General features: G+C 33.0%; 1 protein-coding gene across 4 annotated transcripts; it reads left to right on the top strand.

Annotated features, from left to right (window-relative positions):
• The first annotated feature begins 6,018 nt into the window (after positions 1 to 6,018).
• On the top strand, positions 6,019 to 13,759 carry LOC114397587. 4 transcript variants are annotated; one of them, XM_028359693.1, is made up of 9 exons: positions 6,019 to 6,208; positions 6,678 to 6,852; positions 7,719 to 8,042; positions 8,170 to 8,380; positions 9,174 to 9,320; positions 9,436 to 9,560; positions 10,591 to 10,795; positions 11,548 to 11,801; positions 13,341 to 13,759. In XM_028359693.1, exons 2-9 carry the CDS (start codon positions 6,743 to 6,745, stop codon positions 13,507 to 13,509), a joined length of 1,545 nt encoding a protein of 514 aa, XP_028215494.1. In that variant the 5' UTR covers positions 6,019 to 6,208; positions 6,678 to 6,742; the 3' UTR covers positions 13,510 to 13,759. The 4 variants fall into 4 exon arrangements, with proteins under 4 accessions (XP_028215494.1, XP_028215495.1, XP_028215493.1 ...); XM_028359694.1 differs by having other exon boundaries at positions 6,046 to 6,208; positions 6,672 to 6,852; XM_028359692.1 differs by lacking the exon at positions 6,019 to 6,208 and adding an exon at positions 6,230 to 6,375.
• Positions 13,760 to 17,104: the final 3,345 nt, after the last annotated feature.

The raw sequence follows: 17,104 nt of genomic DNA, 5'->3' as shown, positions 1-17,104 counted from the left end.
GAAATAGAATTTTAATTGGGGAAATTGTTTGCAATATCTTAATTCAACCCCCCCTTCTTAAGATATCTGAGGCCACTTGTCTAACAATTTCTGGCTACAACAGGTACTCTCAAGGCCACTCCTTGCACTACCCTTAATCTCCCCCTGAGATTAAGACCCAAGTATTCTTTGTCACTAAGCCACTCCTTGGCTTTCGCAAATAGTATATGTTTTGATAGAAAATGTATTCTGTCACTCAAAGAGTGTTTACACAATAAGCTTGAATACAATGAAAGTTGTTGACTTAGAAAAGCTAAGATTCACTCAATTCGCTCAAGTTTCCTCCATCCAGTAAACTGACAGTGTTACAACACTTTGTTTGTTTTGTCTCAAATTATTCTCTTGTGATTCTTCCTTCATTTTTAACACGAAAATCTTCAAGCTTTATATAGACTTTAGAGCTTTAATCCATTGAGAGATCCCAACTAACTGTTGTCCAATAGTTTTGACACTTGACACGAGGCAATTACTGTGTAAAGTGAAAAAGTGGGAACCACAAACATTTTCTGCATCATATCTTCAAAGAAGTACAATCTACCAATGTGTCTAATGCTTAGAGCTGACTCTTAGCATAAGACAAGACAAAAGGAATTAGGAATGTCAAGACAAGACAATTTAAATCTTCCATTTTGTGTGATATGGCACGAGTTTCTTACTAAACCTATGGATGTTACTTTCTGATGATTGTTTTGAGTACTTGAGGATCAAGTGACTGCTCTATTGCTTTTGTACTGTGAGCTAAGTGCTAAGTCACTTTTCTTCTCAGAACTGGACGCTGATGGAGTATCGTCCAATGACTGATACATTGGCTATTGTTCAGAGCCTTTATGTTCATGCTTTTCTGCATGTATCTCATAGAGATAAATGAACCTACAGCTTAAGCATGAAAGGTGAATATGTAAAATTTATACTTTGTTAACATTAAAATCTTAGGTATTTAATTGTTTTGTACAATCCAATGTGTCTTGGACGCAGTTAGACTTATCAAGTGACACTTCACTCAACATCCTTGTTGGTCAGAACCCTCCATCGATTAGAATCCTTCGCAGGTAGTCCTTTTCGAGACCTCAAAAATTTGCTTCTGCTGCTTCCAAGATCAATGACTATCCCCATAAACCAACACGAGAGTTTTTAAGGTGTTTTTTCCTCACTCAAACACTTTCCAGGAAACTTCCCAAAAAGTCACCAATCCCATAATTGCTCCACGTCAAGCATGTTTAGTTGTGGAGTTCTTAAGTGATAGGTTATTGAAAAATAGATGCATCTTGTGGGTATTGACAATACCAATTAATTCCTTTAAGTCATGCTCAACTAGACAATCTTATACTTGTACAACCTCTGGATCCTTCTTATTCTAGTGTAATTCACATGGGATGTTACATGCCCACCAGCTTCAACTTGGTTCGTCCTTGAACCGGTAGTACTGGGAGAGAGGTATACTTTGATACCATAAATATAACGCCCTTTGTTACAACAATAATAACATGTAATAAAAATATAGTTTAAAACATCCATAAAATAAGAATTTAGAAATTTCAAAGATTCAGCATACTTCAAATGTTATAATAAAGGAGTCCTTACATAAATAAACTATTTTATTCTCAACTATGGACATATAACAATACTAACCAAAATAAAACAAAATTTACTAATAATGAACTAAGTCTTTAATTCTCCTCTGTCTCAAAAGCTTCTTCCTTGAACCTTGAAAATAACACTTTTAATGAGTAAAACAAGTTCTCAAAGAGTTCACAAATAATATTGTTCTCAACCGATGGGGTAACCAGAAAAATCCAACCATTATATTTGAAAAATTAAATTAAAAATAATGTATACATGCTTATAAAACAACCATGAATTATTCGCAAAACAAAAGAACACTCTAGCAAATAAACACCAAGACTTCACTGCATTCAATTCTTGAACAAACAAATATCACAAACACAACTCAGTGATTCCCAAAATCACTAGAGTCAACTCTTTGGTTCCCAAAAACGGCGTGAATATTAAATTCTTCAAAAGGTCTACGAGCTCATATCCATGCAATAACATCCCTCTATTTTTCCCATTATAGATGGAGGTATCCAAAATCTATTCCTTATCACAGATGGAGGTATCTGAAATCTTTTCCCCATCCCATATGGAGGTATCTAATATCTCATCCCTTTCTAGATAAAGGTATCTATCATATTCAATTCTCATAATAAAATAAACATACATTGTCATTACTTCCCAAAAGATGATGACCAATTCACACATAATTACAAAACATAATTCCAGATAAATACCAAATAAATACTCTAATTTTATACACACTAATAATTCATAAAGCCATACCCTCAAATTATAGCATCATATAAGTCAATTAATAATTATCAAAATACATTTTAGTTGATATATATGATAGCTAAATACAAAACCCTGGAATGTTGATTCTTGAATTTTCAAATAAATTCTAAGATTTAATATACAGCCAATGAAGATTTGTACATTGCAAGACTCTTTTTTTTTTTGTAAAATTAAATTAAACTTCACGCATAGTAAAAGCTACATGTTTGTATGATTATATCATATACTTAAATAATTTCACGCAAGAATACTACAAAACTTAAATTTTGCAATCATCACAAAGATTAATTCACACAAGGATCAATGTATCAATTTATGACCTATAAAATCAAAAAGATGTGTTTCCAAAAATCTATACCATGAAAGTTTAGAAAAAAAAAAGTTGTTTTACTCATCTCTTGAAGCATAGTAATTCACATTCTTCGAATATTTTTCCTCTTCTCTATTTATTGTGTCAACAAGATTCTCTTTGTTCCCTCATTCTCAATCCTACATGCTCTACTAATTTTTTATTTTCTGAAAGAGATTGTCTACAAAATTATAAGAGAAGAAAATTGTTTATCCTTATATAAGTACAAGAATATATGATTTAAGATTGGATCACATGAGATATATTCTCAATAAATTTGGCTAATAAATTTTTTCTTTATCTTTTTCTATTCTATTATCTAGAATTATCTTATTATTAACATTATATCATCTATTTTTTAAGATAAAAAATAATAAGATTTAAATCGTCTCCAGGATCACTAATTCAAAAATAACAAATATTTTATCCAAACTAGATATAAAATATTATCTTATTACTATAATAGTTATCTTAATAATATTAATCTTTAATCCTTTTGATTAATATATGGAGCTGCCACACTTTCTCTTATAATTATTAAATAATCTCAGTAATTCTTATATCAACCACTTAATCTTTTTATTGATAAAATAATTATTTAACTCAATTCATTTTTAAATAAATTAATTAAAACACTCATTTTAATTGTTATTGCCCTTGATTATTGACATCTCAATGACTCACACTCTATGAGATTTCACTCAACATCCTTGTTGGTCAGAACCCTTCACCAGTTAGAACCTTCCGTAGGTAGACCTTTCTGAGAACTCCACAATCAACTTTGACTGCTTTCAGGATCAATGACTATCCCCGCAAACCAATATGAGATTTTTCATTCAATGACTGTCACCTAATCCATAATTGCTTTAAGCCAAACACGCTTAACTATGGAGTTTTTAAGTGATGTGCTACCAAAAAGTATATGCATCTTGTTGGTATAGGTAGTGCCAATTAATTTCTTTAAGTCATCCTCAACTATGCAATCCCATACATGTACATCCTCTGGATCTCTCTCAATCTGGTGTAATTTGCATAGGGTGTTACATACAACACGCCCTAAAAAATCCTCCCCACAAACATCCCAAAAATGAAGATAGAACCTTGGATGAAATCCATATGGCCTAGGAGTTTTATCTGGCATCATTTGAAAACTAACCCTCCTTGAACTCCTCTATGGAAAACGGTCTCATCAATATGAGATTGTCTTCATCTGAATTTTTGGTATTCACTTTGTTAGGGACCACTCCATAATTTCCTCCATTGCCAGTAAATAACTGTAAAATAATTAAACTTAAGATTACAAATATCCTATGGGTCTCTACTTTCCTTCCCTCCTCATCCTTCAGGAATTTAATTTCCTTCACATTCTACTTGAAGCAGATGAGTGAAAAAATTTGGTGTTCATATCTCCATCCTTTAGCCAATGCTTTGTTAGTAAGAACCTCCTTCTCCTTGTTGTATTCCATTACTTCCTCCTCTTCCACCCTTCCCCTCAAATCTTTTAATTTTTGTTTACTTCTGATCTCATCTCTAAATCTACTACAGATCCTCCTTCCCCATGCCTCCAACTTCTCCTAACAACCTTTAATCTTGCTAGTAAACTCCACATCACAAGAATCATCCCAACTACCTTGCGCTGTCTCCTTCACATCCTCCTAAAAAAGACAAGAATTCTCAAATACCAATTTTTGTCTCCTCTACATGCCTTTGAGCATCAACGTATAAGGTGATGGGACTATGATCTGACATGGAAGCTAGAGTATTCTTTAGCTCCACATCGGGATGCAAGTCTAGCCAATCCTTAGTGGTCAAGGCATAGTCTAACCACTCTTCCACAACAATAAGAGTACCTTTACTATGGAACCAAGTAAAAGGGTACCCCTCCAGAGGAATATCAACAAGACAACAATCCAACATTGCTTTCTTGAAGCCATTAATTCACCAGGAAGGATATTGTTCAAATTACCAATAACACACCAAGGCAATGTAGATAAAGAAGATAGATTTCTAAGCATATTCCAGGAATCTTTCCTCCTATTAATCTTAGGACTAATATGTTGGTAAGTTTTGAATGGACTAATTTGTCAGTAAAGAATTTTTTTAATCTTTTGAGAGCAATCTTCTCCTTTCACAGCAAGCCTCCTTCATGGTCGTCATCCTCTTCGTCCTTCAACACTCCTCCTGCCCCGAAAATGTCATCTTCCACTTCGTCATTGTTGCCTCCCAAGCCTCCTTTACCCTTCTCAATCGCACCTTCTACACCTCCTTCCGCTACCTAAAATTCCAAATCTACTCCTTTGAAGATGTTGCCGTCTTTGGCTTCATCTCCACCTCCATCCACTTTGCCCTCGATTTCCTTCTCAACTACGCTCACAACTACCTCACTAACCCCGACTCCAACCTCATACTTGTCAACGACATTGCCAAACTCGCCGCCATCCCCCTCAAAGAGAACCCAACCATCGTCCTCTACAAAGCTCAACTCCATGAAAGAGCTTTTTACTGACAAACGAGGCTTAGGTATTTTTATTTTCAATTTTCAAATTTGTTTAGAAAGAGTCTTATCTCTTGTTATGTGCCTTCCCATTGATTATAGCTAACATTTGATTCAATGTGAAAGCTACTCAGCTACTAGTGTGTTTGTAATGTCATACTCCCACTTTTCAATGCAATTGATTGTGAAAGGAAAAAAATTATTTGATCAACACTGTTTAGGATTCCTTAGAAAGTGAAACGAATTCAAAAGTAGCAAAAGAGACTAAATTGGAGGGATTTGGAATGAGCTTTAGCTTCTAGGATAAAGCAGCAAAAGAGATTAAATGGAAGGGATTTGGAACAAGCTTTAGCTTCTAGGATGGACACCATTAGCTATTTAGGATTGCTTAGAAAGTGAAACGAATTCAAAAACAAAAGAGATTAAATTGAAGGGATTTGGAACCAGCTTTAGCTTCTAGGATGGCCATGGTTAGGTGCTTGTTAGGTTCTTCTTTCTTTTGCATGTGAAAAGAAAACTCTCTAATTTTGATCTCCAAAGAATAATGGGTGTTATAAAAAAAATATTTATTAACAAATTTGTGCATTCAAAACTTACCCAAAATTTAGAAGCATGTTAGTCCAACACACTCAACAACAATGTGACAATATTTTTAAGATATTTTTATCCCTATGTATCACATAATAGATAAATTTATCACATTTTTTTACTTTTAAAAATTAAAATTTAATTTTTCATCTTTTAGAAATCAATTTATTAAGCTATGGGGAAACCACTATTTACTCTTTTAAAAAAAAAAAAACACTATGCGGATTACCGGTGCGGTTCTTGCAAGTTACAACCACGGAAACAAATCGGCATCTCACAGTCACGTTTCGGAAGGTTTAAATCCCTAATCCAGCCGTTAGTTACCAACTACTACTAGTATTTCACTGTACTCTGAAAACAGTAACACTGACGACGAAGAAACGAATCAGGTACGCACATCTCCAATCCAATTCTCATCTCATCAATTTTGCAAACCCACCGGGCTTCCTTCCTTTCCCCGCCAAACTTTGACCACATTCTCTTCACTCTTTGCTCTCTCACTTCACATTCCTTCAGTCTCCTTTCAAATTCGCCTTTTCTTTTCCAACTCTGACTGGTACGAACCTCAAATTTTTTTTCTCCGAATAAGTGTTTTGTTTTTGTCCATCTTGGTTACAATTAGTGGTTGTTATTGTTCCACTTTAGGAGACCTTGAACAATGCTAAGAATGTGAATGTGTCCTTTTGTTTCTTTCTTACTTTTAAATGCACTAGTGTGCCTCCAAGGGGGTAATTTACCCTACTTTACTATTTAAATCATATCGAATTTTTCTTGAGCTTAGGGTTGTTTTTAGTTTTTTTTCCCCACACATTTTGATGTTTGGTGTGTTTATGTTTATGTTTTATTTTTTAGGTTCAGGTTGATCAAATACGCGAGTAGGAGTGGCACAATGTGTTGAGTGTGGAGCAAGAACGTTTTTATCAATGGCGGAATGTGTGGCTTCTGCATTCTGTGTTAAGCTGAATGCGCAGAGAAGGCCTGTTAGAGAGAGGGGCTTCTCGGGCCAGATTACAAGTCTCAAGTCTGTTCAAAGGTTTCATTCCTCTTATAAGCTCTATAAAACATAGAAATAGTTGTTAATTCTTATAAGCTCTATAGATAGAGCATCTATACAATCTTAGTCTTCTTGTATCTTTTCTCATTTTAATCAATCCAATGGGGTATTTCTATAGAAGTCCTATTCTATTCTATTCTATTATGATCTATAATGTTTGGCCTCATCAACTTGGAATAAATTGCATCTCATCTCAAATTTCTGATATAGAATAAAATACCTAAAATTTGCAACTTGTTGTATGTGGAGTGGACTTGGGTGGATAATAGACTATGGGAGTTTTGTTAGACATGTTAAACTAGAGGAGGCACATGCAAAAGAGAGTTCAACATTTTGAAGTTTATTAGAATATGTATTGATTATCATTCAATAAAACGAGTTAATGGAAAATATAGGGAAAAATGTGCTAAATGTTTCTGTCAGACAATAAAAGTTGATAAAACTTCATTGGTTGATGTCAGTTGAAACTAACGTGTCATGGGTTTTAGTTTTATGAAATTCCCTTTGTTATTTGTTGGTAACTCTTGACTAGCACATTTTTATGCATTTAAAAATGAATTCCGAAAATTGGAATACCTCTTCTTTATTAGTATGGATAGAAAATCATAGTTCTTTTCAAAGAAACCAGGATTTCATTTCTTTGCATGGTTTGTTGCCTTTAATAAGATTCTAAATACATAGCACATGATGGTTCTGCTAGTTCATGCTGTTTTAGTTATATGTAATGTTGATTGGCTGGGAGTATCAGTTTCTCAATAATTCAATAAGCAGCGATCCTTGTTGCTTTTCATGCTTGCTATCATGAATTTGGCAGTCTGACCTTTCAATATTTATTTTTTGTTCAGAAAGTATTCCAGAAATGGATGTAAATTTGTTCACTTTTCTATGTGGAAGACATTTGAGCTGAGTGTATTTGGGGCCACACACTTGAAATTCACTCCTCATCTTCAGGAATTTCCATTAAAGTGCATTGGTTTAGGGGCTTTGGTTGACTTTAATGGTGCAACAGCCTCTGATTTGGTTCCAGTTGTTGACCAGATGCTTTTGTTGGGCAGTATATTTCTCACTTATATGGCTGGAGTAATTCCTGTTGAGAAATCTTATGCTAGTTATCAAAAGACTAATTCTGATAAAAATGTATTTCCTGAAAGCTCAGACATTTCTGGTAGGTAAGGGTAAGCACATCAATATGTCAAGATTGAATTGTTTTTTTTTTTTTAATATTTTGTTTGGTATTTTGAGAAAGGACTAAAGTTTATTTCTGTAACTACTTGAGAACTTTTGTCTCTTTTGCAGTTCTGCGAAGAAAAATTCTGGTTTTGAGTCAAAGTATGTATTGAATGTGGTGAGAGAAAAACTTTTAAATTCTCTAAATGCTTTAGAGAACAAGGATTATTCTGGAGACATCATAGTTCAATCTGCAAAGAGACCTTTGAGTTTAAGTGCTGTTGCCAGGGGTCCAAAGTTAAGGTTGCTTTGGGCTGTTTTTCAGCAAGTTGAGGAAGAGGCAGGAATTCTCTTCATTTTCTTCAATATTGTCATATGAATATATTATTTTATTTTGAAATAGTCTAGAATCTAGAATGTTGACAAATTGGAATAGAGACCCTTGAGTTTAAGTGCTGTTGCCAGAAGTCCAAAGTTAAGGCTGCTTTGGGTTGCTTTTCAGCATGTTGAGGAAGAGGCAGGAATTATCTTTATTTTCTTCAATACTGTCATATGCATAATTTATGTAATTTTGGTATTATCTAGAATTTTGAAAATTTGGAACACACATTGAATCTGTTCTAATGAATGTTTGAAATGTGTTTTCTGACTAAATATATCTCAGCTATCGTACTTTTCTTATTGAGCAAGTGTTCAACAGTCTCCATAAGATTAATAAAGTGGGAGATATATTTCTTCTATAGAAATTTATTTGAATGAAATCTTAAAGAATGGCATCGCCTGATCTATGTAACCGACCTTACCTAGCGGGATAAGGCTGTTACTTTTTGAAATCTTAAAGAATGCTATATAACTATTTTTACTAATATCCTAACAACTCATTTAGTACATCTTTTGCTTCATTCTAATACATAGATGGATTGGAAATGTTAACTTACCTACAAAACTTGACTATTAATATGTTATCTTGCAATTCCTGAAGTTTGATTCTCTATACTGTTTAGTTTATTGCTAATTTCCCCCCCTTATAATTTGTTTCTGAACAAAAACAAAATCCATGCCTATGTGATTAAGTAGATGTATACTATTTTTACAATTAGTATTGTTCAATTGTTTCAAATGTTGTTTTTCAGGTTAATAGTTTCTCTTGCATTTCCAGAGCTGTTGGTATGAATGATCTATTGGGAATGTTTTCTGACATTATTCAGAGATCTTGTCACTCTACCTGTACTGCGTGGCTGGAAAAAGAATTTTTCCTTCTTAAGGGCAATGCCGACAAGGTATTTATTTATTTTTGGGATTTTTTTAGGGTATTGTGACAAGGTATTTATTGAAAGTAAAATATAAATTTTACTTCTATCTAACAGTGAAACTTTACTTTGACATTATTGTCAGGAACTTGCTTCTATGATACTTGTAAAAGTGAAAGGAGATATCACTATTGTACAGAGCATTACAAGGTCTGGCAAGAAAGATTTGTATGCAGAATTACTTTGGTATCTTACTTTTGGTTCTCTCAGGTAAAATCAGCATTATCTATTTTTTGTTTCTTTATTCATTGTGATATTCTTTTTCACTTTTTTGAGTTTCTTCTGCATTCCATTTTTAATGTAATTTCAGTTTATGCAATGAAGCAGGGATGCTCCAAATCATTTGAGTATGCATGCTTGATACTCATCGTGATTGTCCCTTGGCATTTAGTTACCTTTTCATAATTTTTAAATTGTAAATTCTAATCAACATGTATTTTCTTGTGTATCTGTCCAATGGTTCAATGCTTTTCAACTAAGTAACATGAATTCTAGTTTAGGTGAGTTGCCAATGGGTCCAAAAAATTGCAGGTTAGTTTTCTTACAAGCGGACCTGTCCTGTTAGCATGAGCGCCTCTGTTGATATTGTCATTAGTTTGATCTTTTCTTTAGTTTCATTTATACCATGGGTTTATAACCAATAGAGAAAGATTTTAATTTCATGTCCTCTTTCTATCTGCTGAAACATGTTGAGGCATAGAAAATGATGTTTGTCCCATGGAATATCTGATGTATGGCCCACTACATGACTTCTAAATCATAGATTTACAAATTTGGCTTTGTCTACACAGGAAATCTGTTTTGTATTAATGATTAGTTTCCATATTAGAGTATTTAACCTTGTTTGCTTTTAGCATATTTTGAGTCCATGACCATGGCTTATTTTTCTTTTAATCCACCATAACTTTAAAATTCATTTGTTGTAGAGCAAACCGTGAAGTTGGTCCTCCTAAGTTACATGTGCATCACCTCATTAGTCTTTCAAAGATTTATAATCCAAACTAGTCCCTTAGATTTAAAACATAACCAAATTTGTCTTTAAGTGGAGTAAAGTGGGGACACAAAAGGCAAATATGGTGACTGTTTTCTAACTTAGAGGGAGGGACTAATTTGGAATAAAAATCTTTGGCAGGCTACTATGGTCATGTGTAACTTTGAAGGACCAATTTGAATGTTTACTCCCTTTCTTAAAAGTAATTTTTTGATTTAAGAGACTCACCAGTCATCCATCTATTATCAGGGAGGGTTGCTATTATGATTCGCGTATATTTTCTGTGCATGGAATTTCCATTTTAGAAGATTTAGTGATTTCTCTAGCAGATGGGGTCGCAAGTGTATATCTGGAGTTTATTTCAGTTGACAATGATGTGTCAAGTAAAACCAGTAGTTTGGATATGCCATTATGTGCTTTATCCACCAGAGAGCTCCAAAAGTTACGTAACGAGGTACTGTAATAGTATAGTTTTCAAATTTCAAGCTTGTGGATCTTGTTTCTGTTGTTTGCCCATATTGGTCATTGACCACAGTGAGTTGTAACAGCAGAATATAGATTCTTTTCTGTGAGAAGTTTCTACTGTGGTTCCTCAGTTTTTTTTACTCCATAAAAGGTAATTTATAATAAAATTTTCCATTCATGTGGTTTGGAGCTATAACAAAAATCTTTTCTTAAAATCAACTGAACTGGAGTTGTCCTTGTTCTCTTTTTATATTCCCATAGCTTTTGTTTCCCTGATATTCTATAGTATGGGGAGAGAACAGGTAATAACATGGACAATTTATATTTGCTCATTCAGTCATGGTTAACTGCAGATGAGCAAATTTGTTTTATCCTTATCCTACCAATCAAAATATACATCTTTGTAAAAATGAATTTTGTAGCCTGAATTTTATTGCATGCTATACATTATGTGTGTAGATCATACATATGCAAATAATTACAGTTTTATTGAAAGAATTCTATATAGACACAAAATATGTATTGTATGCCATACTTCTAAGTTTTAACAAATTAATGTCTGGTCTAATGATATATGTTAACTAGCTTCCTGTGCTTCATTTATTATCAAACTCTTTTTTGGCACCCCAATAAAGTGGAGAGTCAAATGGATTGTGAGATTTACCTTTATCTGGCATATATTTATTATTTAGTGGAGAGTCAAATGGATTGTGAGACTTTCAGTGATATTCTTGTTATCAGGTGGCTTTGAACCAGTGGTTGTACCACAACATGGACACAGTTGTGTCAATGTATGAGGATCGCTTTGACCTGTTTATTCTTGAGAGCCAACCTGTTGATGTAACAGACAGTATTCAGACTGAAGAGCAAAATTGGTGGAAGAGGCTTACCCAGCAAAATTCAAAAGCAATGTCACCTGAATTACATTGCATTGACATTAGCCATTTCTCAATGCCTGTAAAGCGGACCAAGGAATTAAGAGCCCTGACAGGATGGTATGTTTTCTCTTCACCCCTTCTATTGATGATTAAATAACTCTTTTCACTGCATTTCTCGTTATTTTCATTTAGTCACTGCTTGTCCAATTTTTTCAACTCAGTTCCTCATTTTCCCGTTTGTGCATAATGTAGTCCTTATTGCCAACTGTTTAAATTAGATTGTTTGGTACATGCTTAGCTGAACATTTGATGATATGTTGGTTTAACTTGGCAAATATGGGTTCAAATTACACTTCTAAATGCCTTAGCAAATGACATATATTTTAGCTTTTGTCAGCTGAAGAGGCAAATTACACTGGTTTTGGACTGTTTGTAGTGGTTCTCACGGTTTTTAGACAAATTTGACCGGTTTTGAGAAGAGTAATTCTTTTAGTTAACTGAACCAATCACCAGATTTAGTTAGACTAGTTGAATTGGCCCCTCTAGTCCAATTTTTAAATTGATGGCCGAAGGTGCAACCCATATTTGCAAAGTTAAAATTGAGAGACATCATCAGCTCATGTGAGACAAGCTGTTAACTATTGGATTTGGATGGCAGTTGATTGTAGGTACTACATTGAAATGCAGTTGGTAAATTAAGGGTCTAAATCTGGTGAAGGTAGAAATTAAGATTAGCATAGTCTGTGTACATATTGACCTCTTTCTTTCTTTTTTTTTTTTTTGATCAGCAAAAAAAATAATATATATATATATATATATATATATATATATATATATATATATATATAAAAATGAAAGTACCAGGGGTACTAAAGGTACAATAAGAGTGTTAGGTATATTGACCTCTTTCTTAATATTTGAATATTTATAATTTCTTGATATAAGATATTAGAGATGTTAAGTTTTTTTTTACTTGATGTTTGAGTGACGCATATGAAGTTTTCTTTTAAATTTTACTAAGTTTAACTTTTGTGCACTGTTAGTGTAAAAAAATTCTCTAGTCAACTAATAAGAAATCATAGTATGACCTTAAAGATAATCAATATAAAATTCAACAAGCTTATCATATGTCAATTTGTGATTGGATAATAATATAATATCCTTATTGTCACCTTATAGAGTATTTTCTCTTTTACTATTTCATCAATACATGCATATTTTTGTTTCTATATTTTTTTTGTTAATATTATTTGACATTTTTTAGTTTTTATCATTTTCTTTTTCAATTTTTCAATCATTTTTTTTACTTTTTCTCTTGCAACTTTTCAAAATGTGGGCCAAGTTGGTTGGATGCAAACCATGCAAAAATGTGATTCATTTAATAAGCGGATCAGTCTGCTCTGGTCCATTTAAATGCAGACCAAAATGGACCGAGCTAGCCTGTATATATATATCTTGCTGTTATAAATTAAACAAAGCTCTTTTAATTTGAGTAATTCGGGGTATATTTTACTCTTAAGTTTTAGCGGGTTATGATCATGATACTTAAAATCAAATCAAGGTACACTCTCGCACCCTTGCTCACTATAGAATCAAACTCATTTTGGAGAAATTTAAATCCAATGAATGTAATTGCTGTTAATTTATGTGTTGCAGGCGATATTACTTCAGCCTTTTCCTTGAGTTGTCTGACATAACCATGCCTCTAATTAGAGCAGTTATTGATAAAGTGAGCGATGCAATCTCATTCTTTTTAGTTAGCTTGATTGGGAGGTCTTTAGGACTCATTTATACAGGCATTAGGCAGTCTCTGAGATGGAAGTGAGATAACTGGTACAGTTTTGTGCAGTGCAGCTAAATTTCTCATCATTCTGCTATTTTTAATCTTTTTCTTTTTGCTTCATATATGGTGCCATTTATTTATAATAGAATAGAATTGTGGTTTAGATCCCATCAAATTGAAAATATTTCATTGCTCTCCTGTTTGGTCATGTGAGACTTAACTGGTAATATATGCCTGGAGAACTTATTCGTCTTGAGATAATACCACATTTAGTATTTGACGTTTCGTGTTTCTTGGTTGGAATATAATGTTTATTAATTTATTAAATTTTGTTTAGGCTTAATTGTAGTTTTTGTTTCTAAAGTTACACAATCTTGTGTTTTATTCCCGACTTTTTTTTTTTTTGCAAATTTTGTCTTTCAATAATTTACAAAATGTTAAAGCTTTTTTCTTGATGTGTTTAAATTGTCACAATTAAGACAATTTTGTGATGATTTTTTGATAAACCGCTACCGTTAAGGTAATCTTGTGGCGGTTTTTTTCTAACACAACTAAATCTCGTGTATAACACAGGATCAAATCATAACGAACTTCGCTTAGCATATGATAAACATGCAATTTAATCTGTAGCACCCAACCAACATCTAATGTGTAACACAAGATCACACCTGACGGGTGGCTGGTTCACTCTGGCGGGAGTCTTAGTTTTATATCATGTGTTTTTGGACGAATAAGGGAGAACAATGTGGGCTGTTGAGGCGCTCGTTTGGTACCGCGGAAGAGGAGAGAAGAGATGAGGAGGAGGGACGATTTTGGGAAACGCCCGCTGTTTGGATGTGTAGAAAAGAACAATTTTTTCATAAAACCTGATGGGTCCCATGATTTTTTTTTTCAAATGAGAAAATTGGTGAAGAATTTTGCAGAAATTGGCATTTTTTGTCCGTTTTTGTGCTGCGGCGTGTCATCACCAGCCCCCTTCTCATGTTTTCTAATATATTAATACTATAATAATTAATGTTATTATAAAATAAAAATAAATAATATTAATATTAAATAACAATAAAGTAATAATAATAATAAAATTAATAATAAAAATATTATAATATTATTAATAATAAAATTAAATAATAAAATGTATTTTTATTTAATATTAATTTCTCTTTTATTGTTTAACTTTAATTCAAATATTTCTTTTCTTTTTCATTCTATTTCTCTTTAACCAAATCACCATTTCCATTTTATTTCTTATCTATTTCTCTTCTTTTCTTTTCTCATCTATTCACTTTCTTTCCCTCTCATTTCATCCTCACAATCAAGTCATACCTAAGGCAAATAGAGTAGAAAGAAGGAAGAAATGTAAAAAGACTACCTTACCTAGGACTTTGCCATCAATAATTAGCACATTATAAATTATCAAAGACAAAACCTTTGATAATTACTAAAATTGTATATTATATTGTTATATATGTAAATAATAATAATAATAATTGAATTAAAATTGGCAAGAAAATTTGACAAATAAAATAGGAAAATTAGAAATTGCCCATTTGAATCCTAGATTGGCGAGGGATTAGAGATGTCTCCCAATAGATATATTGTGAGAGATTGATTAGGGATTAACGAGGAAATTGCAATAGATATATTGCGAGGGGTTAGTGAGGGATTAGTGAGGAAATGCAATAGATATATAGCAAGGGGTTAGCAAGGGATTAACAATGGTCGTTTGTGACGATTAGCGAGGTGATGGCAAAGGATTGTTGCAAGGGTGATGTGAGGGGGTTAGCGAGGAGATTTCTTGAGCAATGAACAACGAAATACTGAGGAATTAATTCAATAATAATTTGTGACTATATAAGTAACGAGATATATCTTGCGAGAGATTTGTGAGGCATTAATGAAGAAATAACGAAAGAAATAGGACACTTCCTTTGCGAGGCAATAGCAATGCTAAGTGCAGCAAATTAGCGACGAAAATGGCAAGGGAATTTGGTGAGGGAACAATAAGGGATTTTCGTCCGTCGCCAATCAATGATTAGGTTTTAACAAGGAACTTTCTTTTGCTAATCCCTCGCTAAACCATTTAGTGACGAAGTTGTGACCAATTTTCTGGGAAACATTTCCTATCGATGATTTTCTTGTAGTGATATAAGAGTTTTGGGGTGTTCATAACTTGTCCAATAATTTAGTGAAAAGCCAAATGGTTTGGGAGAAACCTCACTACCCTGTACAAAAGTTCATAGAAGTAAGGGAGAACCCACTTCCTCTTACCTTAAAACTATGACTTCTAAATGTTAAGCATAAGTGGCATTAGTGTATTCCCCACTTTTCTCACTCCTCCGCTTATGACTCTGAAAGCACACCTCCTTCCTCCCAACAATGCTAAAGTGAGTATTAAGTTTCTAACTAAAACCTAAGGAGACTCATTATAAAACTAGTTGGGTTCACCCAACTCAATGCCCAACTTTACTCCTCTTAAAACTTAAGGCCATTTCACAAAGAATATGTAAAAATCCATCTCTCTCTCTCTCCCTCTCTCTCTCTCATCTTAGTAGACTTAGGTGGGCATATGGTTTGGTGGACTTGGTCCTTTACTAGACCTAAGTTGCTCTCTCTTGAGTTCTATTGTCTTATCTTATTAATTCTAAATACTTAAGCACTAGTCACTCTTATAATTTTAACAACAACAATCTATTACTTCTAGTACTATCTATTATCTATTATCTATTCTATTATTATATATAAAATATTTTCCCCCATCTACTATTCATAGTGTCACATGTCACATTGTGGTTAAAATTTTTCCAACTTCATTACTTTTGCATCCTAGTCCTTAATATCATTTTCCCAACAACCGATCTAATGGCTTATATGTTTTCATTTATTTTATATTAAAATAGAGGACTTATTACTTATAAATCTATCTACAATTATCTATAACTATTTACAATTATTTAATAGTCTGTTTACAAATATTTACAAGTACTTAATCAACTAAAAAAAAATCCATTTATTCCCTAGTAGCGGCACCAAAAACATGTTAGGGTTTTATTTCATGCTAGATTCAACTTATAGACCAATTGTAACCCAATCATGATGTAGTAATTGAACTATCATCCAAGATGTCTCACAAAGGAATAAATGAGGGATTTCATGTAATTATTTAACTAAGAACTAGGCTTTTGTATTTTTATTTTGTGATTCTCACGAAATAAATAACATAAAATAAATTGCAATAAAAATTAAATGAGAATAAAATAATTAAGTAAAGAAAGAAATACTAGACTTGGATGGTGACGTCAATCTTGATGAATGAATGTCTAGGTTTGGACTTGGAATTCACTTGATCCACTGTAACTTCACAATTCTCTACTCATCTCTTTTGCTCATCCCCAATTCACTAATGTATTTTACCCCAACTTTCACATGGTCGTAGATTCTAAATCACTTGCCTGATACCCAATCCCTTGGACATACCAACACAAGCAATCAACATTAATGGTCAAGAATTAGCGAGGCTTAACGAAAATTATTCTATCCCTAGAGATAATCTCAATTAAGTAGTTGATTCATGTTCGGGTTTCAACAAGACTCACCAAAGCACAAATCAATTCCTAAACTCATCTATAAGATGGCTAAT

The sequence above is a fragment of the Glycine soja genome, chromosome 18 (genome assembly GCF_004193775.1).
Source record: "Glycine soja cultivar W05 chromosome 18, ASM419377v2, whole genome shotgun sequence".
Taxonomy (NCBI): Eukaryota; Viridiplantae; Streptophyta; class Magnoliopsida; order Fabales; family Fabaceae; genus Glycine; species Glycine soja.
The sequence above is the reverse complement of the archived record's forward strand: the minus strand, read 5'-3'. Positions and strand labels throughout refer to the sequence as shown.

Coding starts and splice junctions, on each gene's coding strand:
- LOC114397587 (XM_028359693.1), top strand. CDS start 6,743: ATGGCGGAATGTGTGGCTTCTGCATTCTGTGTTAAGCTGAATGCGCAG. Junction 8,043..8,169: donor AGCTCAGACATTTCTGGTAG/GTAAGGGTAAGC, acceptor TCTCTTTTGCAG/TTCTGCGAAGAAAAATTCTG. Junction 9,321..9,435: donor TTAAGGGCAATGCCGACAAG/GTATTTATTTAT, acceptor CATTATTGTCAG/GAACTTGCTTCTATGATACT.